Source organism: Ornithorhynchus anatinus, chromosome X4 (assembly GCF_004115215.2).
Source record: "Ornithorhynchus anatinus isolate Pmale09 chromosome X4, mOrnAna1.pri.v4, whole genome shotgun sequence".
NCBI classification, from domain to species: domain Eukaryota; kingdom Metazoa; phylum Chordata; class Mammalia; order Monotremata; family Ornithorhynchidae; genus Ornithorhynchus; species Ornithorhynchus anatinus.
Genome location: NC_041752.1, coordinates 4,709,150 through 4,733,398, shown reverse-complemented (window position 1 = coordinate 4,733,398; position 24,249 = coordinate 4,709,150). Strand labels below are relative to the sequence as shown.

Here is a 24,249-nt window from a genome sequence, read left to right as displayed (position 1 = left end):
GGTGCTGGCGAAGCACTCGCTCTATGCCAAGGGCTGTTCTAAGCTCTGGGGTAGGTACAAGGTAATCGGGTTCGTCCCACATGGGGCTCACGCCCTTCATCCCCGTTTCACGGATGAGGGAACTGAGGCCCGGAGAAGTGAAGTGACTCGCCCGAGGTCCCACAGCAGACGAGCGACGGAGCCGGGATTGGAACCCAGGTCCTTCTGAGACCCAGGTCCGGGCCCTCGCCGCCGAGCCACGCTGCTTCGGCAGCTCTCCGAATGAATACCGTTCTCTCCGGATCTCTGGCTGCTCCGTGGGCGGGGAGGGGGCCGTCGGGTGGGGGGAGTCGCGGGGAGCCGGGACGAGGGGGAGGCGGAGGGAAGTTGGGGGCAGGGGAATCGGGGTGGCTCCAAGGACATGGGGGATAATTAGCTAAATCGCATGTTCGTCCAGGAAGAAGGAGCGATTCCCTCGAGAGAAAGCTCTCCTAATTGGCAATTAAAAGTCCCAGACCGGCGAGCTCTCGGAGCACGCCCCCCTCCCCACCCCAGCAGAGAGCGGAGGAGGGAAGGCCCAAGGGGAAGGGGCTAGAAGCCCCCCCTCCCTGGGCGGCGACTGGGTGAGGTGGGCCAAACCCCCTCTGGCCCCCTAGGTCTCCAGGAGACCCGGAATCAGCCTCGGATTCCGGGTCCCCCGGGGATTAATCGGCTCTCCGGGACCGAGGCCCGAGCGGGGCCTGGATTTGGCTTCATTATCTCCGGGGACGGGAAAGGCGGGGGCGGATTACGGGGAGCCGGGGTCCCCGGGGAACGGGCCGGGACCCGGTATAAACCCCGCGGGCCCCGGAGGCCGGCCGACCCAGATAGGGCAGCTCCGTCCGCTCCCCGGACGTCAGCCTCGGCCAGCGGCCGGGGAGAAGGCGGCGGAGGGGCCCGCGTCCCTCGGCTCTCGGCCGCAGAGCGGGCCCAGCTGGGGCTCCGGCTCCGGGGAGGAGATGACCCTCCTGAAGGAGGCCAAGGAGGAGAAGGCCGGGGAGGAGGCCGGCGGGCCTTCCCTGCGGCAGCTGGGGTGGGCCACCCTGCAGCACACGTCCGCCCACGGCCTTCCCAACATCTTCCGCTCGCAGCACTGGTTCCGCAAGGTGCTCTGGTCCCTCTTCGCCTCCTTCGCCCTCTGCTGCGCTCTCTGGCAGTGCACGGAGATCATCCTCACCTACTACTCCTACCCCTCCCACGAGAAGATCATGCTCGTCTCCAACGCCAAGCTCAAGTTCCCCGCCGTGACCATCTGCAACCTCAACAGCGTCCGCCTCTCGGCCGTCAACAAGAGTTTCGCCACCTTCGCCTCGCTGCAGGTAGGGGGCCCACCCTCCCGGGTGGCACAGGAATCTCTGTCGGTTCTCTCTTCCCCAGCCCAGAGCTGCCGAGGGTCCCGTGAGGGCGAGGGTCCCGTGTGGCCCTGGAGAAGCGCAGGTAGGCACAGCCGGGTCCCCCACGCTGGCCGGGGCGCCTCGCCCCTCCCATACCCCTTGGCTCTCCGCCGCGGCCCGGCGAGCCCGACGCCCGCCCGGGCCTCCGTCTCGGGCCCCGTCCTCCCGGCCAGAGGACCGGAACCCCGCTGACGGTCGAGTTTCCAGTCGAGGAGCGGCCCGCCCTGCCTCCCGCCCCTTTGCCTGGCAGCAGGTGCCAGGGAGAGGGCGATTCTGGGAGGGAGCCGGCGCGGCGATGGATGGGGGCTTCGCATCCGACCGGGGCGGATCTCGGTCCCGAGCGGGGTGGGGCGGGTGCCCCGGCCGGCAGGTTGAGAGGGGGGCGGTGGTCCCGGCCCGGCCGCGGAGCCGGGGCGGCCACGGTGTCGCCTCTGTCCCCGGCGGAGGCCGAGGGGGGGCCGGCCGGACGATCAGGGAGGCCGGCGACGGGCTTGAGCCCGGACGGAGGCCGGGGCGGTCCGGACCGTCGTCGTCCTTCGCCCGGCCGAGGCCGGGCCCGTTGGGGGACGGCGGGGAACGGGGTCCGGGTGGAGCAGACGGGGGCTCGCCCGACCGCGGCCGGAGCCCCGGGGCCCAGGCCCGGAGCCCCGGGGCCGAGAACCCCGCGGGCGGGGGCGAGGTCGGCGAGTCTTTAGGAGGAGCGGCGTCGGAAGGCCCGTCCCGGCCTTCCCCGCCCTCCTTTCGGTGCCCGGCTCGGTCCCCGGGCCTGTGCTCGGGGCAAACGGAAAGCCTGGGGGTCCCCGGGTGTGGGAACCTCCCGCCGAGTCAGATGCCGGCGGCAGAGCCGAGAGGGCAGAGGTCACCAGCCCGGGCCGCCGGGCGAGCTGGCGGAAGGAAGCCCGAGCTCGCCGGAGGGCGGGCGGCGGCGCGATGCTGGCTGGGGGGCGGGAAGGGGGCGGCGGGAGGAGGGGAGGGCGGAGGGAGGGAGGGGGACCGAGTTCCCCGCAGACCAGTTGGTCAGGGGAGGTCCGGCCCGGCCCAGGACTCCGGCCTGGAGCTGGCCCACCGTCGGAACCGCTCTCCGTCCTGGGACACGTCCTCCCCCGACCTCCCCACCGAGCACGTGCAGTACGCCGGCGCCTTCCACAAATTCGCCTCCGAGTTCAACCAGCTGTCCGACGAGCAGAAGATCCTGATGGGCCACCAGCTGGAGGACATGCTCATCTTCTGTAACTTCCACGGGCAGAAATGCAACTCAAGGTAGCCGGGGGTGGCGGGGCCGGGAGGCGGGGAGGGGCAGCCCGGGACCCCCTCGGAGCGCGGACACCGGGGCAGACGGACAGAGCCGGCACCGAGCACGCGTGTCGTCGTTATTTAGGGGCTCTGGGGAGGTGGAGTCCCGGCGGTAGCCTTGGCCTCTAGACTCGGTTTCCAACCGGGGCTGAGAGCAGGGGCTTTGAGATCTTTCGGCCGGGGACCGTTTTTTCATTCGTTTCATTCATTCGATCGCTTTCGTTGAGCGCTTACTGTGTGAAGAGCACTGTACTGAGCACTTGGGAGAGTAAAATGGAACAATAAACGGACGGTCCCTGCCCGCAGCGGGCTTACAATCCTAGGGGACATTGTCTATTCCTCTCAATATCTATTCCCTCCCACCCTATTCGTGCATTCATTCAGTCGATCGTATTTATCGAGCGCCTACTGTGTGCCGAACGCTCTTCTGAGCTCTTGGAGAGTACAATTCGGCAACGAATAGAGGCAATCCCTACCCAACAACGGGCTCTTCCTAACCCCTCAGGCTCCTCTCCGTATCACTTGCCCCCGTTTCTCAGATCAACAGTTAATCTATCGATGGTACTTACTGAGCGCTTACCGTGCGCAAAGTACTGGACGGTTACGTAAAGTTCGACCGGCCTGGACTGTAAAGTTTGAGGGAGTACAGCGTAACGGAGTCGATAGACACGTTCCCTTCCAACGAAACTCCATCCCGCCCAGCCTTTGCGTCTCTCCTGTTCAAAGTACCAGCTGTCAGACAGTTCTCAGTTAATGGTAATGATGATGATAATAATTATAGTACTTGTTAAGCGCTTACTATATGCCAAGCACCCTTCTAAGCCCTGGGGCAGATAGAGGTAGTCAGTTTGGACGCAGTCCCTGTCCCACTTAGGGCTCACGCTCTTAATCCCCACTTTCCAGATGAGGCCCAGAGAAGCGAAGTGACTTGCCCCAGGTCACACAGCAGACGTGACGGAGCCGGGATCAGAACCCATGACTTCCTGACTCCCAGGCCCGGGCTCAGCCACGCTGCTTCTCGGCGTATCGCGGCCAACCAACCAGTCAATCAGTGACATTTATCCAGTGCTCGTAGTGGGCAGAGGACTCTCCTGAGCGCTGGGGAGAGGACGATAAAGTGGATAGACGCCATCCCTGCCCTCGAGATGTCGGTCTTTCTCGTGCGGGGCACTGTACCGAGCGCTCCCGGGGGGGCGATGCAGTGGGTAGACCCCATCGCTGACCCTCGGAGGAGCTGACGGTCCGGAGGGGTCGAGCCCCTCCAGCTGCCGAGGCTGCCGAGGGTCACTCACAGACGGCGATCATTACCCATTCCCATTTGGGAATGGGAACTCGAGGTTCTTTTGAGGACTCCAAATCCCGAAGAACCTCCCAGGACTCCCCCCCCCCCCAAAAATCCTAACCCTAATTAATTTAGGGAACGCTCTCCCGCTTCAGATCCGACGGACAGTTGCTCTCCCCCCTTTCAGAGCCTTGTTGAGGGCCCAGCTCCTCCAGGAGGCCCTACTTTTCCTCAGCTCCCACTCCCTTTTTCCATCGCCCTGACTTGCTCCCTTTGCTCTTCCCCCGCCTCCAGCCCCCCAGCACTCAATAATAATGTTAATAATGGTATTTTTAAGCACTTACTATGTGCCAAGCACCGCTCCGAGCGGTGGGGCCGTTACAAGGTAATCAGGCTGTCCCACGTGGGGCTCGCAGTCTCAATCCCCATTTTGCAGATGGGGTCACTGAGGCCCAGAGAAGTGGCCTGCCCGAGGTCACCCAGCAGAGAAGCGGCGGAGCCGGGATTAGAACCCACGTCCTCTGACTCCCAAACCCGGGCTCTTCCGCTAAGCCACGCTGCTTCTCACTTACGTATAGATCTGTAATTTAATTCATTTGTATTGATGTCTGACTCCCCCCGCCCTAGACTGTGAGCTCGTTGCGGGCAGGGGATGTCACCGTTTATTGTTGCGTCGTCCTCTCCCAAGCGCTCAGTACGGCGCTCCGCACACAGTAAGCGCTTAATAAATACGACTGAATGAATAAGTGAATGCTTTAATTTAATCCGCTCTAGAGATTGGAAGGGAGAGGGATGAGTGAACATTTCCCAGCACGCCAAAGAGGAATCGGGGGCTCTCTCCATAGCAAGTGCTTAGCACAGTGCACCGCACCGAGCAGGCCCTCAGTAAATGCTACTACTAGGAGGCCCAGCAGCCTCGGGCTCACGGACCAACCGTGGAGCCATTTTTTTAATTGTATTTGTTAAGCGCTTTTTATGCTCCCGACTCCAATAATAATGTGGTATCTGTTGAGCGCTCATTACGTGCCAGTCACTGTACTAAGTGCCGGGGTGGTTACAAGCCAATCAGGTCGGTCACAGTCCCTGTCCCGTGCGGGGCTCCCAGTCTCAATCCCCATTTTCCAGATGAGGGAACTGAGGCACAGAGAAGTGAAGCGGCTTGCCCAAGGTCACGCAGTAGACAAGTGGCGGAGCCGGGATTAGAACCCAGGTCTTTCTGACTCCCGGGCCCAGACTCTAGCCATTAGGCCATGCTGCTTCTCACGCTTCCCATCGAACCAACGGTCCATTTGGCTATTGAGACATTAAGCTATTGAACCACTGAGCTTAGCGCTTAGAACAGTGCTTGGCACATAGTAAGCGCTTGACGAATGCCATCGTCATCGTTATTATTATTGTTGAGTCAGAGAAAGAGCACAGCTTAGTGGATAAAACATGGGCCAGAGAGTCAAAAGGTCATGGATTCTAATCCCGGCTCCGCCACTCGTCTGTCGCGTGACCTCGGGCAAGTCGCTACTTCTCGCTGCCTCAGTTCCCTCATCTGGAAAATGGGGATTGAGACTGGGAGCCCTACACGAGCCGGGGACTGCGTCCTACCCTGATTTACTTGTATCCATCCCAGGGCTCAGTACGGTGCTGGCACAAAGTAAATGCTTAACAGATATCATAATCAATTGTTATTATCATTACCGGGTCACTGAGCAGAGAGCAGGGAAGGGAGGTCAGGGCGCGTCACCCCAGGGAACCCTGACGTGTTTCAGAGCCGTGGGACTTGGCTGGCAGAGAAGGGAGGGGAAAGAAAGGTGGAGAATCAAGCGATGGATTTCTGTGTGCAGAGCTCTGTACCAAGCGCTCGGGAGAGGACGATACAGCAGAGTGGGTAGACACATCCCTTGCCCACGGCGAGCTGACAGTCTAGAGGGGAAGACGGATCCCGGTAGAAATAGATAAATTACGGACCCTGGGAGAAGGGCCGAGGGAACGACCGTGAAGACTCGCGGCGGAAGAGCAGATCTGGGGAGCGGGCAGGAGACGAGCCTGATCTCAGAGAAGAAGCTGAGACTCAATAAATACGCTCGGTAAATACGATCGAACGAAAGACTCCCCCGATCTGGTTCCTCCGGGAAGTTCTCTTATAATAAATTATTTGTTAAGCGCTTCCTGTGTGCCAAGCACCGTACTAAGCACTGGGGTGGATCCAAGCAAATGGGGTTGGACACGGTCCCTGTCCCGCACGGGGCTCGCGATCTTAATCCCCGTATTACAGAGGAGGAAACGGAGGCGCGGAGAAGCGAAGCGACCTGCCCGAGGGCACCCAGCAGACAGGTGGCTGAGCCAGGATTAGAACCCACGACCTTCGACTCCCGGGCCCGGGCTCTACCCACTAGGCCACGCGGCTCTTCTCTTTGTCTGTTTTGTAACTCGTGAACCACTGGATTGGGGGGGGGGGGGTGCCCACGACCGGGCGAGCCTGCAGGCGTCGGGGTCCCCGGGCCTTCCCGCCCACCCACCGGCCTTCCCGTCCCCTTCCAGCTCCTTCTCCGGCTTCATCAACTACAAGTTCGGGAACTGCTACACCTTCAACTCCCAGAAGTCCGGGGACATCCGGGGGTCGCCCATCGCCCCGGAGGTCCTGAACGTCACCAAGGCCGGATTCATGTATGGTAGGGGGAGGCCGGGTGGAGCCCAGAGTGAGACGGGCAGGCCGCGGGAGCGGCGAGCGGGGACCCGCGGGGGCCGCCGCGGCCGTCCTGCCCGGGGCCGGTCCGGCCGGCTCAGCGGGGTGGTCCGGGGGTGCGGGGGGGGGTGGCCCGCTCTCCGTCCCGGGCCCCGGGGCGATCCCACCGGCTTCCCGGAGCTCCCTGGGCCCCAGCTGGGGGGAGGCAGCGAGACTGGGACCAGAAAGGCGGAGAGGCAGTGTGGCTTCGCGGGTAGAGCACCGGCCTAGGGGTCAGGACGTCACGGGTTCTAATCCTGGCTCTGCCACGTGTCTGTTGTGTAGCCTTGGGCGAGTGGCTTTTCTTCTCTGGGCCTCAGTTACCTCATCTGTAAAAATGGCGATTAAGAGTGGGAGCCCCGTGTGGGACAGGGACCGTCTCCAACCTAACCCGTAGTTACCCCAGCACTCAGGACAGCGCTCGGCACATAGTAGGCGCTCAACGAGCACCGTAGTTATTATTATCGGTAAACCACTTCCGGATTTTTACCAAGAAAACTCTACGGATCCGCTAGGCGAGCGATTGCAGATGGAGGTGGGAGAGACGTGGCCGTGGGTCGGAGGCGACTCGACGGCATAAGACGAGAATTATTATCATTAAAGGCCCCCGCCTCAGACCAAGAAAGGACGAGCCCTCGGGGTGGAGCGGGGCAGGAAGACCTCCCTACGCCCCCTCCCCGCCACCCACCCCCGCTCCCGTCCCGTTGAGGCTTACCGTTTCGAGCCCCCGGGCCTAGAGCTTTGGAGGAGCCGCTGAACTGCCCGCTGCCTCGGTTTACCTCCTAATGGGATAGGGTCAGCTCTTGGCCCGGAGGGACCATCCAGTAGGGAGAGGGGGGTGGAGAATCCACTCGTGCTCAACGGGCTCTTCTCCTCCCGGTCTGCCCCCATCCCGCCCCGGGCTGGGGCCGGAGGGGACGGGGGGCGGGGGTCTCCGGCCCGGTGCCCGCCTGGCCGGGCCGCTTGTTGTGCATGTGTGCGCGTGTGCGCGTCTGTGTCTGCGTCTGTGTCTCGCAGGGCTGCACTTGGAGCTGTTTATCCAGCAGATCGAGTACGTGCGGGACATGACCCACGCAGCCGGGATCCGTCTCCTCATCCACGACCAGGCCCAGATGCCCTTCCCCGAGGACGAGGGCGTCAACATCCCCCCCGGGGCCGAGACCGACATTGGCATGATGAAGGTCGGAGCCCGCGGTGGTGGGGTGAGGGGTTGGGGGGGGGGGGGTCGGGGGCGGCGGAGGGTGAGTGTCGTGCGGGGGGCGGGAAACCTCAGATTTGGGAGCTGGCACCAACCCAGATCCAGTGATAGAAGAAGAATGTCTTCTGTCGAGCGTCTACTGTGTTCCAAGCGCTGTGCTAAGCCCCGGGGAAGACGCAGTCCCTGCCCGCCCCGGGGGTCCCAGTCTAAGGGGGCAGGAGAGGGGTCGGCACTAGGAAATAGGATCTGCTCCCGGGACTGCACTGGAGAAGCATCATGGCCCAGTGGATAGAGCGCGGGCCTGGGAATCCGAAGGACCCGGGTTCTAATCCAGCTCCGCCACTTTCATTCATTCGGTCGATCGTATATATTAATAATACTGTCGGTATTTGTTAAGCGCTTACTACGTGCAGAGCACCGTTCTAAGCGCAGGGGTAGATACAGGGTAATCAGGTTGTCCCACGTGAGGCTCACAGTTAATCCCCATTTTGCAGACGAGGGAACTGAGGCACGGAGAAGTTGAGTGACTTGCCCACGGTCACACGGCTGCCAGGTGGCAGAGCCGGGATTCGGACCCGTGAACTCTGACTCCCAAGCCCGGGCTCTTTCCAGTGAGCCGCGCTGAGCGCTTACAGTGTGCAGAGCGCTCTACTAAGCGCTTGGAAAGTACAGTTCGGCAATAAAGACGAGACAGTCCCCGCCCACGCGGGGCACCTGTCCGCTGCATGACCTTGGGTAAGTCACTTCTCTGTGACTCGGTTACCTCATCCGTAAAATGGGGATTAAGACCGCGAGGCCCGTGGGACAGGGACTGTGTCCAACTTGCTTAGCTTGTATCTACCCCAGCAGTTAGAACGGTAGTATTTAATGAATGCCGTTATTATTATCAATCTTAATAATAATAAAAAGAAGAATAGTAGCCTTTGTTGAGAGCTTGCTCTGTGCCCAACACTGTCCTAAGCAGTGGGGTAGTTACACTCCCTGCCCCTCCCGACCCGCAACACCCAGTCTAAAAGAGAGGGAGAAGGGTCTGCTTTAGGAAATAAATATGATACGTTTTAAGCCAACCACCTCTCTAAGCACTGGAGCAGATACAAACAAATCAGCTAGGACACAGTCCCCGTCCCACGCGGGGGCTCACAGTTTTAACCCCCATTTTACAGGTGGGGTAACCGAGGCGCAGAGAAGTGAAGTCACTTCCCCAAGAGCACACAGCAGGCGGGTGCTGGAGCCGGGATTAGAACCCAGGTCCTTCTGACGCCCGGGCCCGTGCTCTATCCTCTAAGCCCCGCCGCCTCTCCTGGAGATGCCCTTCTCCAAGGAAATGGCCTTGGGTTAACCCAGTTGGCTGGGAAACCGTCGTAACGGTTTTTATGACTTGCTGGGGAGTGAGTCGTGGCCTCCAGTTAGATCGGGCCCTCCTTCCAGTAAAAGTCCTTGTGGGGTTTATCAAGCACTAACTACACTGAGCGATGGTGGCCGAAATTCAGAAAGCACACCGACCTTGTCGATCTGACCCGATAAACTCCGCTCTTCCCCCGCGCTTAGAACAGGTGCGACGTCCCTGGGTACTCGGGGTCCCATTGCTCCCAGTGCGGCCCCATCTCAGCTCCATCTCTACCCCGACCGCATCATTCGTTCAGTCGTATTCATCGAGCGCTTACCTTGCGCAGCGCCCCGTACTAGGCGCTTGGGAGAGTACAATAGAACAGACCCATTTCCGGCCCATCACGAGCGTAGATGTGGGGAAGACGGACATTAATATAAAGTCTGTTCTACCTTGGGCTGGAAACCACTGGTCTTCTCCTCGCCCAGAAGTTTGACACCCCTTTTCTTTTTTTAAAAAAAGGTATTTATTAATCGCTTACCAGGCCCTGTGCTAAGTGCTGGAGTAGATTCAAGACAGTTGGGTTGGACACGGTCCATCTTCCGTTGGTTTTTTTTTCCAGGTACTTGTTAAACGCTTACTTTGTGCCAGGCACTGTAGTACGATACACTGTTCTGTAAGTGCCAAGCTAGATACGAACTAATCACGTTGGACACAGTCCCTGTCCCACACGGGGCTCACAGTCTTAATCCCCATTTTACAGACGAGGGAATGGAGGCACAGAGAAGTGACGTGATTTTCTCAAGGTCACAGAGCAGATAAGTGGCGCAGCGGGATTAGAACCCAGGTCCTTCTGACTCCAAGACCCGTGTTCTGTCCACTAGGCCACAGAAAGGGACCTAGGATCTCTACTTTCAAGAACCTCCAAGTCCCTGTCGAACACTCCGTCTTCCCGGGAAGGCAGGATCCCGCTTCCCGCTCTCCCCCTCCCAACCTCCGATTTTCGGGGAGAAGGAGAGAGGGCGGGAGAGGGGGGCGGCCACGTTCCCCCACGCAGAGGGAGAACTCGGGAATCTGCCGGGCTCACAGTCTTAATCCCCATTTTACAGATGAGGTACCTGAAGCACGGAGAAGTGAAGTGGAGGTGGGATTAGAACCCAGGTCCTTCTGACTCCCGGGCCCGGGCTCTGGCCTCCGGCTCCCGGGCCGCGCAGGCCTGCCGGGCTCGGTCAGATTCCCCGTCCCCCCGCACAGGTTCACATCAAGAGGCTGAAATCCCCATACGGGAACCACTGCACCGAGGGAGAAGACATCAAGAACTTTTACCGGGATGTCTACGGCGCGGGCTACACCCGGGAGGTAGGCTCGGCTCCGGCAGATTCCCGCTGCGTGGGAAACCTCTCCCACGCTCTCCCGCCCTCTCCCCTTCTCCCGGAAAATCAGAGGCTGGGCGGGGGAGACCAGGAGGTGGGATCCTGCCCTCGGAGAAGTAGTTCTTGAGAAGACGGGGTGTTCGATGGGGACGTGGGGGTTCTTGAAATTAAACAACTTAGGTCTGCGGAAGGGGGGAGATCTGTCAGTCAGGCAATCGATCACTTTTATCGAGCCCTTACTCTGCGGGCTTGGGGGAGGAAAACAGACTGAGGAGACACGGTCCCTCTCCTCAACAAGCGGACAAGGGACTGTATCTGTTACCGATTTGTCCATTCCAAGCGCTTAGTCCAGTGCTCTGCACAGAGTAAGCGCACAATAAGTACCATTGAATGAATGAACGGAGAGGGAAACGACACCAAATAAATTACGAGGTGGGGGAAGTAAGATATTAAAGAAAAGGGCCGGGGAGGTCGTGGATATCTAAGGGCTTAGGGGAAAGCGGAAGCGCTCAGAGGAGGAAATAAGGGCGGAGAGACGATCGATTAGGCAGGGCGGGCCTCCCGGAGGAGGCAGGCTCCCGGGAGGGCCGAGAGGGGGGTCTCCAGCTGTTTCCCGTGTTCCTTCCGCCCCACCCCAGGCCTGCAAGAGGACCTGTGCCCAGCAGAGCATTATGGAGAACTGTGACTGCAGCCACTGGGAATTTCCCTCGCCCAAGGAACTGGGCTACCCAAAGTGCAACCTCAGCATGGCGGGAGTCAGTGAGTGAAGCCGTGGGACTCTGCGGGGGGGCCGACCGAGCCGAGGGCGGGGGGGTCTGAGGGTCCGCGGGGCGTGGGGAAGCCAGGCTGAGGGTCGGGGTCGGGGTGGGGGAGAGGGATGGGGTCCTGGAGAGGATGCCGGGAAACTCACCCCTGAGCGACTGTGGAGAATTGCCCATTTCATCCCTGCATTTTGACAGTGGTCGCCGAAAGAATAATAATAATAGCGGCATTTGTTAAGCGCACTGTTCTAAGTGCGGGGATAGATACTAAGTCATCAGGTTGTCCCACGTGGGGCTCACAGTCTTGATCCCCATTTTCCAGATGAGGGAACTGAGGCCCAGAGAAGTTAAGTGACGTGCCCCAAGTCGCACGGCTCCCAGGTGGCGGAGCCGGGACTAGAACCCAGGACCTCTGACTCCCAAGCCCGGGCTCCTTCCGCGAAGCCACGCTGCTCTTCGAGTGCAGGCTCCCTCCCCCCTCGTTTTTATTCTTGGCGGCGGGGGACCAGTTCTCTACCTCCCCCTTCTATTTCTTTCCCAGCGCTTAGTATGGTGTTTGGTATAGAGTGAATGCTTATTACTAATGGTATCTGTTAAGTGCGTACTCTGTGCCAAGCACTATACACTGGAGTAGATAAAAGCTGATCAGATTGGACACAGTCCCTGCCCCACGTGGGCCTACCCATTTTAAGGGTGAGAAAACCGAGGCACAGAGAATCGAAGCATCTGGTCCGAGTCGCCCAGCGGGCAAGGGCGGTGGGGAGGGGAGGCGGGATTAGAACCCGGGTGTGCCCACGTCCAGACTTGTGCTGTTTTCATTAACCCCGCTGCTTCCAATAAATACGAGCGACTCGGAGAGTAGCTCGAGCCGGTCTCCTGCCGCAGGCCGGCCGAGTAGTCGGAAGTAGCTCTTCCCGGCCTCCCCGAGAACAGGAGTAGTCTTTGCAGAGAAGCAGCGTGGCGCGGTGGAAAGAGCGTGGGCTTGGGAGTCAAAGGTCATGGGTTCGTATCCCGGCTCTGCCACTTCCCAGCTGTGTGACTGGGGGCCAGTCACTTCACTTCTCTGGGCCTCAGTTACCTCGTCTGTAAAATGGGGATTAAACGGTGAGCCTCACGTGGGACGACCCGATTACCCTGTATCTACCCCAGCGCTTAGAACAGTGCTCTGCACGTAGTAAGCGCTTAACAAATGCCAACATTATTATTATCATTATTATTTCCTCAGCTGGGCACTCCTCGACACACAGTTGCCCTCCTCGGGGCTCCTTTCCTCCGTTTGCCACCCTCCTTCGGGTTCTCCTCTTCCGCCTCCTCCCGTCTCGGGGTTCTGCTCTTCTGTTCCCCGCCCGTCTTGGGGCTCGGCTCCTCTCCCCGCCGCCCACTCCGGGGTCCTGCTCTTCTGTCTCCCCAGGTGAATGTGTCAAGTTTTACGAGTTCAGGTTTGCCCACGACATGCTGAACTGCCAGTGTCCCTTGCAGTGCAAGTAAGTGCCCGTGTCCCCCGGAAAAGGCCGTGGCCCATTCTGAACCCCGCTCCCGGGGTTAGACCCCTGCACAGAGAACCAAGGGTCAACTCCCAGTGAACCCCATCTCCCTTTCCAGCCTCCAGTCAATCAGTAAATCAATCAGTGGTATTTATTGAGCACTTGCTGTAGGCGGAGGACTGTACTAATCGGTATTTACTGAGCACTTACTGTATGCGGAGGCCGCTTGGAACGGTACGATGCGAGAGAGTTGGCATTCCTTGCCCGCAACGAGCTTACAGTCTAGAGGGGGAGATAGACATTGGCGTAAATAATTCAATTTACTTGAATTCATAGATAGGTGCGTAAGTGCTGTGGGGAAATACCAAATCAATCGAGCGTATTTATTCAGTGCTTATTGTGTGCAGGGAGCTGTACTAAGCGCTCGGGAGAGTACAACATAACAATAGAACAGACACGTTCTCTGGCCCCAACGAGTTTTCGGTCTAGAGGGCCGAAGGCCCAGGTTCCACTGATCCGGGTCAATCGGTCAAATCAATTAATGGCATTTATTGAGCGCTTACTTTGGGCAGAACGCTGGGCCAAGATCTTGGGAAAGAGCAATGCAGTAGAGTAAGTAGACGTGCAGATAGGATTTTATTTATCCGTATTGACGTCCGGCTCCCCCACCCTAGACCGTGAGCCCGTTGTGGGCAGGGATTGTCGTTCTTTATCGGGTACCCTCCCAAGCGCTTACTACAGTGTTCTGCACACAGTACGTGCTTAATAAATACGACCGAACGAATGAAAGGGCGTTATCGCTGTCCTTAAGGAGTTTACAGTCTAGAGCTTACAACCAGTTCTGTCAAGACAAAGTCTTCCTGGCTTCAGGAGAATTGGTTTCCCTGGGTTCTCCGGCTGGGCGGAGACCGTCTCTGTGGACTTCAGCGCTTCGTAAAGCGCTCTGCACACAGTAAGCGCTCAATACATACGACTGATCGAGCGACGGACTGATTCCCCAGCCCCCCTAGGGGAATTAGGCCAGCAGTTTCAATTTGGGACAGGACGGACCAGGGTATAAGTGGGGGCCGGGGGGCGCGGGGCGGGGACGCTCAGATGCCGGGCTGAGAGGGAGACGGAGTTCATGATATTTGGGTCCCATCTGGAGCCATCATCTCTGCAAATTCTCCCTCCCTAGACTGGAAGCTCCCTGAGGACAAAGGTCGCCTCGATCAACTCTGTCGTCCTCACCCAAGCGCTTTCTTTTTTAATCGTATGGATTGAGCGCTTTCTGCGTGCAGACCACCGTTCGAAGTCTCGGGCGAGGACGACAGAACAAGAAAGTGACACATTCCCTGCCCACAGCGAGCGGACAGTCTAGGGGGGAGACAGGCAGGGAATGAATGAGAGATATGGGCAGAAGCGGTGTGGGGCTGGGAGGGGGAGATGGAGAAAGGGAGAGAGTCAGGGCGACGCGGGGGTGGTGGGAGAAGAGGAAAGGAGAGGTTTAATCGGGGAAGGCTGTTTAGTCCAACACTCTGCCCACAGCTGACTGGAAACTTCTTGAGGGCAGGCCTCCTGTTCCAAATGCTCAGCTCAGTGCTCTGCACGCAATACACTCTGAGCTCCTTGAGGGCAGAGCTTCTGGGCAGGGAACGTGTCTGTTTGTTGTTCTATCCCAAGCACTTAGTACAGTCCTCTGCACGCAGTCAGCGCTCAGGAAATACAGGCCGGGACTCGGGCAGGGGGCCGGGCCGGGGTCGGGGCCGTTTCCCGTGGGGCGGAGGATCGGTTTCCCTCAGGAACCATGTCCCGCTTGCTTTGGAGGGAGGAACTGTACGAGCTGACCGTGTCTGGATCGCAGTGGCCTTCCACGGCCTTCATCGTGAGTACCGGCCCTCGCCCTTTCCTTCCTCCCTAATAATAACGAAATGGTATTTTTTAAGCTCTTGCCGTGTGCCGAGCGCCGTACTGAGCGCCGGGGTGGAGACCAGAAAATCGGGTTGGACACAGTCCCTCTCCCCCGTGGGGCTCACCGTCTCAACCCCCATTTTCCAGATGAGGCCCAGAGGGGTGAGGCCACCTGCCCAAGGTCACACAGCAGACCCGGAGCAGAGCCGGGATTAGAACCTTCCGGGTCCTATCCACTGCGTCACGCTGCTCCCTTTCTGCCGGGAGGAGCGAGACCCCCAGAGCCTGGTTGGAGGGGCCGGGAGTTGGTGGGGGGGAAAGCTGAGATCCCTCCCACACCCCTGACTCGAGGATCAGGAAAACTCAGGAGCTTCCAGCTTCTTGGATTTGCCCCTTCAAGGACTCCAGGCCCGCCCCTCCTGTGGCTTGAACTGACCCCTACCCCCTTGGCTACCCCCCGACCCTCACCCCCAGAGCTAAGCTGCCTCTGCCTTCTTTCAGGAGAACTTTTCCAAGGACCTGAAGGAGATGGGGGGGCAGATGAGCATCATCGCCAACGACCCCGCCCTCATCAGGTACGGAGGGGTCTCCCGGAGAAGCGGGATCGGACACCCCCCGACTGTCGCCGTCGCCCCCGGGCCGGGGCCGGGGTGGAGGGGAGGAATGGAGACGGCTCTTTGGAGCTTCTGGTCAAGCTCGGATTCTCTCCCAGCCCCCCTGGAGCCTCCGGGGTCAAAATCACTTAAAGTGGGGTTCAGGGGACCCCCTCGGTCCCCGCCCCAAGTTTCATCCTCTGAGAGCAAAACTTCACCCAGGCCCTCTGGCTCAGGGGACAGAGTTCTAATCCTGCATGCTGGGTGACCTCGGGGCAGTTCCGGTCTTTATATGGAATAACGTTTCTCTAATTCCCAAGGTCTTGGGTGGGATGTCGGCGCCGGGCGCGCGTGCATCTCTGTAAAATCCAATCCCCCATTACGCACGTGCCCCAGGATGATCAATTTTAGACTAAAGAGTGTGGCTTCTCGCTTCTCAGCCTGAGGGACTTGTAGAGCGTTGCCCTCGAAGCAGTAGCCAAATCGATGGCGTCGCCTACTCGGAACACGGGAGGAGGTTCAGTCCGGACCCTTCGGGACCGAGAACCCGCACAGAGGAGTTAGTTCCAGGGCTGATGACTTGCCCGGGACCACTTGCTCTCTCTCTCTCTCTGTCTCCCACCGGTCACATCCCCGCTGCCACGAACGACGGGGCGGGCGGGAATTCAGCAAGGATCAAACTGCCGCTTCGGTCTTGGTCCACGCTACCCGGATTTGGCCCGGACCGGGACTCGAACCCAGGTCTTTTGACTTCCAGAGCACTGCTCTTTCCACTGGACCCAAGGCAGGGCTGAATGTTTATGTCATTCATTCATTCGGTCCCATTTACTGAGCGCTGACAGTGTGCCGAGCGCTGTACTGAGCGCTTGGGACAACTGAACAAAGACACATTCCCCGCCCACAACGGGCTTGCAGTCTAGAGGTGTGGCCGTAAGACTGCGGAAGCAGATGAGCGCGCAGCACTGGCATCCCTAAGACACTGAGGAAGGAAAGGTTGATGGTACCTGGTCGTGGCAAGCAGATGGTGGTCAAGGAAGCCACGGCCTCTCTCTCCCTCTCTCTGATCATCCATTTTTACGGTACTTACTAAGCGCTTACCACGTGTCCAACACCGCACCGAGCGCCGGGGTAGAAACGGGATAATCAGGTGGAACGCAGCCCCCGTCCCCCAGGGTTCTCGCAATTTAAGTAGGAGGGAATAGGATCTAATCGCCATTTTACCGGTGAGGAAACCGAGGCACCCAGAAGCGAGGCGATTTCCCCAAGGTCACACGGCCGACAAGCGGCGGAGCCGGGATTAGAACCCAGGTCTCCGTCTCGCGGGCCGGGGCTCTACCCGCTGGGCCACGCCGTTCTTTCGATGGGGCTTGTCATTCGGCTGAATGGTCCGGGGGGCGTGGCTCGGCCCGTATACAATCGGTGGTATTTATTGAGCACTTGGGCAGATGGCTGTATTAAGCGCTTGGGAGAGCGCAATCCCACAAGCAGCGTGGGGAGCGGCGTGGCTCAGGGGAAAAGAGCCTGGGCTTCGGAGTCAGAGGTCGCGGGTTCGACTCCCGGCTCTGCCGCTTGTCAGCCGTGTGACTGTGGGCGAGTCACTTCACTTCTCTGTGCCTCAGTGACCTCATCTGTCAAATGGGGATCAACTGTGAGCCTCACATGGGACAACCCGATTACCCTGTATCTACCCCAGCGCTTAGAACAGTGCTCTGCACATAGTAAGCGCTTAACAGATACCAACATTAACAATGAACGGACGCACTCCCTGCCCACGACGAGCTTACAGTCGGGGGGGGGCGGGGCGGGCAGACGTTAAGAGAGAGAAAGAAATGACGGGTTTGGGCAAAAGTGGTGTGGGGCTGGGAGGGGGGAGATGAAGAAAGGGAGCGAGTCGGGGTGACGCGGAAGGGGGTGGGAGGAGAGGAAAGAGGGGGGCTCAGAGTGGGAAGGCCTCTTGGAGCCCCCGGGTCGTCAGCCAGGGTTTCGATGCCGGTTGCAGGGATAACTTTGTGAAGGTCGTGGTTTACTTCAAGCAACTGAATTACGAGCTGATCGAAGAGGAGCCGTCCATCACGGTAAGCGTGGGACAGACCGGGGGGCGGGGTGGTGTTCCGGGAGGTCTGCGGAGGCCCGGACTCGCACCCGGATGAGCTGGATCGGCGGCGGAGCGTGTGGAAGAGGGCGACGGTGTGAGGTGAAGTGGGGTAACGAAGGCCTGAAACCGGACTGGGCACTGATTCACTTTCTCGTACTTATTGAGCTCTTACCGTGTGCGGAGCGCTGGGGAGGGGACAGATTGACAATATAACGGACACGTTCCCTGCCCACGACCAGCTTACGGTCAAGAGGGGGTGCAGGTTTATTCGTTCATTCATTCAGTAGTATTTATTGAGCGCTTACTATGTGGCAGAGCACCTTACTAAGCGCTAGGAATGGACAAATCGGTAACAGATACAGAGTGGTTTACACACACGCCCGCCCTCCATTGGTGCTCAGCCCCATTAATCAATATAATCGATCGATGGTATTTACTGAGCACTTACCGGGTGCAGAGCACTGTACTAAACGCCTGGGAGAGGACAGTAAAACAAAGTGGATGGAGGCGATCCCTTGCCCAGAAGTTGACGAACTAGAGGGGGAGACAGAAGTTAACGTGAGCAAATAAATTACGGATGGGTGGACTTCATCGTTATCGTCGTTATCATCATGGCTCAGTGGAAAGAGCCCGGGCTTGGGAGTCAGAGGTCATGAGTTCGGATCCCGGCTCTGCCGTTTGTCAGCTGTGTGACTGTGGGCGAGTCACTTCCCTTCCTCTGTGCCTCAGTTACCTCATCTGTAAAATGGGGATTAACTGTGAGCCTCACGTGGGACGACCTGATGACCCGGTATCTCCCCCAGCGCTTAGAACAGTGCTCGGCACATAGTGAGCGCTTAACAAATACCGACATTACTATGATTAAATATATAATATTGAATAAGCGCCTCTAAAGGGTGGAAGCCTCGCTCTTAGAGTTCAGTCATCAGGGAAGCAGCGTGGCTCGGTGGAAAGAGCACGGGCTTTGGAGTCAGAGGTCATGAGTTCGAATCCCAGACCTGCCACTTGTCAGCTGGGTGACTGTGGGCGAGTCACTTCACTTCTCCGGGCCTCAGTTCCCTCATCTGTAAAATGGGGACGAAGACTGTGAGCCCCACGGGGGACAGCCTGATTCCCCTGTGTCCACCCCAGCGCTTAGAACAGTGCTCTGCACATAGTAAGCGCTTAACAAATACCAACATTATCATTATTATTATTATTATCCCAGGTGGACGATTACTTTTTCTAAATCCCGGAGCGCTTTTCCTCCTGGAGAAAACTCTCCCTGAGTAGAATCGGCTCGGCAAAGCCCAACAGCCTGCGCAGACCCATCAGTCAATCGGTCGACCAGTCTTCTTCGCTGAGCTCTCACTGTGTGCAGAGCACTGTACTCAGCGCTTGGGAGAGTACGACATAAAGGGTCGGTAGGCCCGTTCCCTGCCTACGTCGAGCTTACGGGCCGGGGGGGGGGGGGTGGGGGGGCGAGACAGACGTTAATATAAATAAATACGTTAGGGTCGTATAAATTCCGGAAGGCCCGGCGTAGCGGGTAGAGCGCACGGGCCAGGGAGTCCGAAGGACCTGGGTTCTAATCCCGGCTCGGCCACCTGCCCGCCGTGTGACCTCGAGCAGGTCACTCCGGTTCTCTGCGCTTCAGTAAAATGGGGATCGAGACCGTGAGCCCCACGTGGGTCGGCGACGCGATCCGCCCCCACGCTTAGTCCAGTGCCTGGCACCGAGTAAGGGCTTAACGAACACCGCAGTTTCTCTTATTCTTTCCCACTTTCTCACCCGGAGGCTGGGGGCGGGGGTCAGCCGAGCGGGGGTCTGACCTTGTGACTCACCGTGCCCCCCTCCCGCCTCTCCCCTTCTGCTTCCCCTGCAGGAGATCGACCTCATCTCCAACATGGGGGGGCTGGTGGGCCTGTGGGTGGGCTTCTCGGTCTGCACCCTGGCTGAGTTCTTCGAGCTGCTCGTCGACGTCCTGCTGTTCTCCCTGAACCGCTGCCGGAAGATGCTGACCCAGGGGGCCTTGCGGGGTCCCTACCCGGACAAGCAGCCCCCGATCTACATCGGCTACGGGACCCCCGGCCTCTGAGGGCCCGGCCTAGGTTCTGGGGCCAAGAGGGAGAGAGGTTCCCCGCCGGGCCGAGGCTCCCGGCCCCCGTTTCCTCCACTCTGTGACCTTTCCTTTGCCTCTGGAATCCGGTCTCCGCCTCGAGGGGGACGGGGGAGGGGACCGGGGAGAGCCGGGGGCGGGAGGTGGCGGGAAATGGCAAATCCCCCTCGGGATAGGGCAACCTCCACCTCCCCGTCGCTGCAGCTGAGTCTTTAGTTGCTTCTTGTGTTTGCAAGGCACCTTACCCTTCGCCGGTTAGGCATCGCCCCGTTTGGCCGACGGGGCTCCGGTCCGGCGACTCAGCCGAGGGAGCCCGATCCCGGGCCTCCCCTCGGTCTCGGCCTCCCCCGCCTCCACCCTGCCGGGAACGCACCGAAGAGGGAAGACCGTCGTCCCGGCTCCTTCTCCATCCAGGCGCGAGGACGTTCGGAAGAAGGGGGAACCTAGGTCAGCTGCTGAGAAGCCTACGCGGCCTAGGGGAAAGAGCCCGGGCCTGGGAATCGGAGGACTTGGCTTCTGCTTCCGCCGGTGGCCCGCTGTGCGACCTTGGGCAGACGGCTTTACTTCTCTGGGCCTCAGTTCCCTCATCCGTCAAATGGGGATTAAGACTGTGAGCCCTGCGTGGGACAGGGACTGCGTCCGATTTGATTAACTTGTACCTACCCCAGTGCTTAGTACAGTGTCTGGCACATAGTAAGCGCTTAACAAATACAAGGTCATGGGTTCTAATCCCAGCTCCGCCAGTTGTCTGCTGTGTGACCTTGGGCAAGTCACTTCACTTCTCTGGGCCTCAGTGACCTCATCTGTCAGATGGGGATGAAGACTGTGAGCCCCGTGGGGGACAGGGACTGTGTCCCGTTCGATCGACAGGCATCTACCCTCTCGGGATGGCGCCGGTCTCGGCTACGGGGGGGAGAGTCCAGCCGAGGCCCGTCGGTGCCGTTCCTAGCTTGGCCGGCGGCTAGTGCGCGGCAGGCCCAGACTCCCCCGTGCCGGGCAACGGCGGCACGGAAGAGAGAGAGTCGAGGGCGGAGACTCGAGTCGACTGCGCGGAAGGAGGCGGTGGTAACCCACTTCCCCTTCTGACCAAGAAAACTCTCTGGATCCACTCCCGGAACGATTACGGATGGAGAGCGGGGGGCTCCGGCAGAGATGTGTCCGTGGGGTGGGAGACGACTCGACGGCGTCAGGCGGGATGAGACACCAGCGCTTAGTATAGTGTTCGGCACACACTAAGTGCTTAAGAAATACAAGCTCACGGGCTCTGGTCCCAGCTCTGCCACTTGTCCGCTGTGTGGCCTCGGGCAAGTCGCTTGGCTTCTCCGGGCCTCATCTGTAAAATGGGGATGGAGACTTGTGAGCCCCACCCGGGACACGTGCGCGTATCCGCCCCGGTGCTTAGCCCAGTGCCCGGCACCCGGTGAGCGCTTAATAGATACCACACGCGCTGACGATGATACGGTGCCTGGCACGTAGTAAGCGCTTCGAAGATACCACGATTATTACCGTCGTTATTAAATCCCGCAGCTTCCACGATTATTATTATTATGATTAGTAGGAAGACCGCAACTATCACGATCACTGACCCGGATGTGGAGGCCCGTTCCGAGGCCGGGGATTCAGGCGGGGCCGGGACGGAAGACAGGAGGCCACCCCGTCGGTGCTTAGTGCGGTCCCTCAGCTGCGCTGGCCCAGAGTAAGCGCCTGGCAAATACCGTCGTCATTATGAAAAGGCTCCGGTGGAGATGGCCGTCGGTGGGAAGCGGTGAGGCGGGGAAGCCTCTATTTGCCCCTCCAGGGTAAGGAGGAAGCTGAGCTGGATCCCAAATCCTTTGCTTCCCAAGGGTTTGAGCTAGATGGAGTCCATCCAACTGGCTCTCAGAGGGTGGGGGGGCTGCGGTAGACATCAGGCGGCGACTTTCTGCCCGCTTTCCTCCCGTCCCCCTCTCTGGATCCGCTTTCCGCCGGCAGGAATGGGAAGCGGCTGGGTTGGGGAGGGAGTAGAAGAGGGACGGAGGGGACACTTCATAGGAGGGGACGGGAAGGAAGGAACCCCCGGGGACGCTCTAAGGGACCGCATCCGACCGACCCAGGCCGCCCCACCCCGGCAGCTGGAAAAAAGGAGGGAAAAATCCTCGTGGGCGGCGGGGCCGAGAGTGACTCGACCCGCACTCCCTCGGTCTTCCGGAGAGGAGTCGGGCCGCGAGATTTCAGACGGACGGACGTGGGAACGGATCCAGAGGAGGAAAATGGAGAAGTGCGAGACTTTTCGGTTGATGCAAGAAAAATGCCTATCAGCCTCTGCCTTCCTGTGTCCGGAAGCTCTGGCCGGGAGCTCCGGGGCCTTCGACCCGGCTCCTCCTCCTCCCTCTCCTCTAGCCCCCCGCTCTGTTTTGGCTGCCACGGAACGGGGCGAGTGGGTGTGAGGTTGTGGGAGTGTGGAAGTGTGGAAGTGTGAGCTTGTGGGTGGGCCGGTGAGGAATGAACACCGTTGCGACCCTCAGAACGCCGTGTCTGCCTGCGGTGTGTTCTCCAAACCAGAGCCGGTGGAAAAACCTCTTCGGCTTCCTGCCCAGCTAGGCCCCGGGGGGAATCCGTTCATTCATTCATCCCCTCAGTCGTATTTACCCAGGGCTTAGAACAGTGCTCGGCACATAGTAAGCGCTTAACAAATACCAACATTAATATTTACTGAGCGTTCACCGTGTGCAGAGCGCTGTACCAAGTGCTTGGGAGAGTACGATATAACAGTAAACTGGAGCAGCGTGGCCTAGTGGCTAGAGCGAGGGCCTGGGAAGCAGGAGGTCATGGGTTCTAATCCCGGCTCCTCCACCTGCCTGCTGGGTGACCCGGGGGGAAATCGCTTTACTTCTCTGGGCCTCGGGTCCCTCACCTGGAAAATGGGGATTAAGACTGAGAGCCCTATGCGGGACGGGGACTGTGTCCACCCAATTCTCTCCTATCTACCCCAGCGCTTAGAACAGGGCCTGGCACATAGTAAGGGCTTAACAAATACCTTAATCATCATTATTAAACAGACACAATTCCTGCCCACAGCGAGCGGCATTTTGGGGGACGGGTGGCTTTTGGGGGCTCCAGCGCTCAGACCGGAGCTTGGCACGTAGTAAGCAGCGTGGCTGAGTGAAAAGAGACCGGGTTTGGGAGTCAGAGGTCGTGGGTTCTAATCCCGGCCCCGCCACTTGTCTGCTTGCCGTGTGACTTTGGGCAAGTCACTTTACTTCTCTGGGCCTCAGTTCCCTCATCTGTAAAATGGGGATGAAGACTGTGAGCCCCACGGGGGACAACCTGATCACCTGGCATCCCCCTGGCGCTTAGAACACTGCTTTGCACGTAGAAGCAGGGCGGCTCAGCGGAAAGAGCCTGGGCTTCGGAGTCAGAGGTCATGGGTTCGACTCCCGGCTCTGCCACTCGTCCCCTGTGTGACCGTGGGCAAGTCGCTTAGTTTCTCCGTGCCTCAGTTACCTCATCTGTAAAATGGGGATTAACTGCGAGCCTCACGTGGGACGACCTGATCACCCTGTATCTACCCCAGCTGTTAGAACAGTGCTCTGCACACAGTAAGCGCTTAACAAATACCAACATTATCATTATTATTATAGTAGGTGCTTAATAAATGCCATCATCGTTAAGCGCTTAACCAATACCGATATTATTCTTATTCTAATCTGGGGAAGGGGTAGAGGGGTTGGGGCAGGGGTCTAGGGCGGCGGTGACGGGTCCTGGCCCCCGTCCTCCCGCTGGCCCGGAACCCCCATCCCTCCTCACCTCCGCCAAACTCACTCTCTTCCCCTCTTCCAAGCCCTACTGAGAGCTCACCTCCCCCGAGAGGCCTTCCCACACTGAGCTCCCCCTTTTCCCTCTGCTCCCCCCTTCACCTCCCCTCCGCTAGGCCCCGATCAGACCGTAAGCCCGTCAAAGGGCGGGGACTGTCTCAATCTGTGACTGGCTTGTCCGTTCCAAGCGCTTAGTCCAGTGCTCTGCACATAGTAAGCGCTCAACGAATACATATTTTTATTACCCTATGTATTTTGTGAATGAGATGTACATCCCCTCGATTCTATTCATCGCTGTCGTTTTTGTCCGTCCGTCTCCCCCGACTGGACCGCGAGCCCGTCGATGGGCAGGGACCGTCTCTATCGGTTGCCGAAGAGCCCGTTCCGAGCGCTTAGTCCAGTGCCGTGCGCATAGTAAGCGCTCAAGAAATACTATTGGATGAATGAATGAACTAGTGAATGAATGAATGAAGGTGGGCGGTTTGGGGGGCGTGGTCGCGGGGCATCGGGGGCGGGGCTACGGGGGCGGGGCTCGGGGTGGACAGGGGGCGGGGTCACAAATCAAGGGGGCGGGGCTCCGGAGGCGGGGGCGGGGTTAGAGGGCGACGGTGACGTCGCGCTGGGTGGGCGTGGTCAGAGGCCATCGGGGGCGGGGATAGGGGCGGGGCTCGGGCCTCGGGGCGTGGTCACAGGGCACGGGGGGCGGGGCTACGTGGGCGACCCTCTAGGGCTTTGGGGCGGGTTAGAAGGCGTTGGGGGGCGGGGCTAGGAGGAGGCGGGGGGCGGGGTTAGAGGGCGATGGTGACGTGAGCGGTGGGCGGGCGCGGTGGGCATCGGGGCCCGGGGCCCGGGGCTCGGGTCCGGTCGGGCGGGCGCGCTCGGGAGGGCTCGGCGGGGCTCGGGAGGGCTCGGCGGGGCTCGGCAGGGCTCGGC

At 59.5% G+C, this 24,249-nt stretch overlaps 1 protein-coding gene across 1 annotated transcript; it reads left to right on the top strand.

Annotated features, from left to right (window-relative positions):
• Positions 1-614: 614 nt before the first annotated feature.
• LOC103166250 (amiloride-sensitive sodium channel subunit gamma-like) lies at positions 615-20,125 on the top strand. The gene is made up of 11 exons (XM_029054237.2): positions 615-1,337; positions 2,455-2,672; positions 6,520-6,650; positions 7,721-7,884; positions 10,483-10,587; positions 11,240-11,360; positions 12,774-12,846; positions 14,653-14,710; positions 15,238-15,311; positions 17,329-17,404; positions 19,289-20,125. The coding sequence occupies exons 1-11, from the start codon at positions 978-980 to the stop codon at positions 19,499-19,501; spliced, it is 1,593 nt and encodes a 530-aa protein (XP_028910070.1). The 5' UTR covers positions 615-977; the 3' UTR covers positions 19,502-20,125.
• Positions 20,126-24,249: the final 4,124 nt, after the last annotated feature.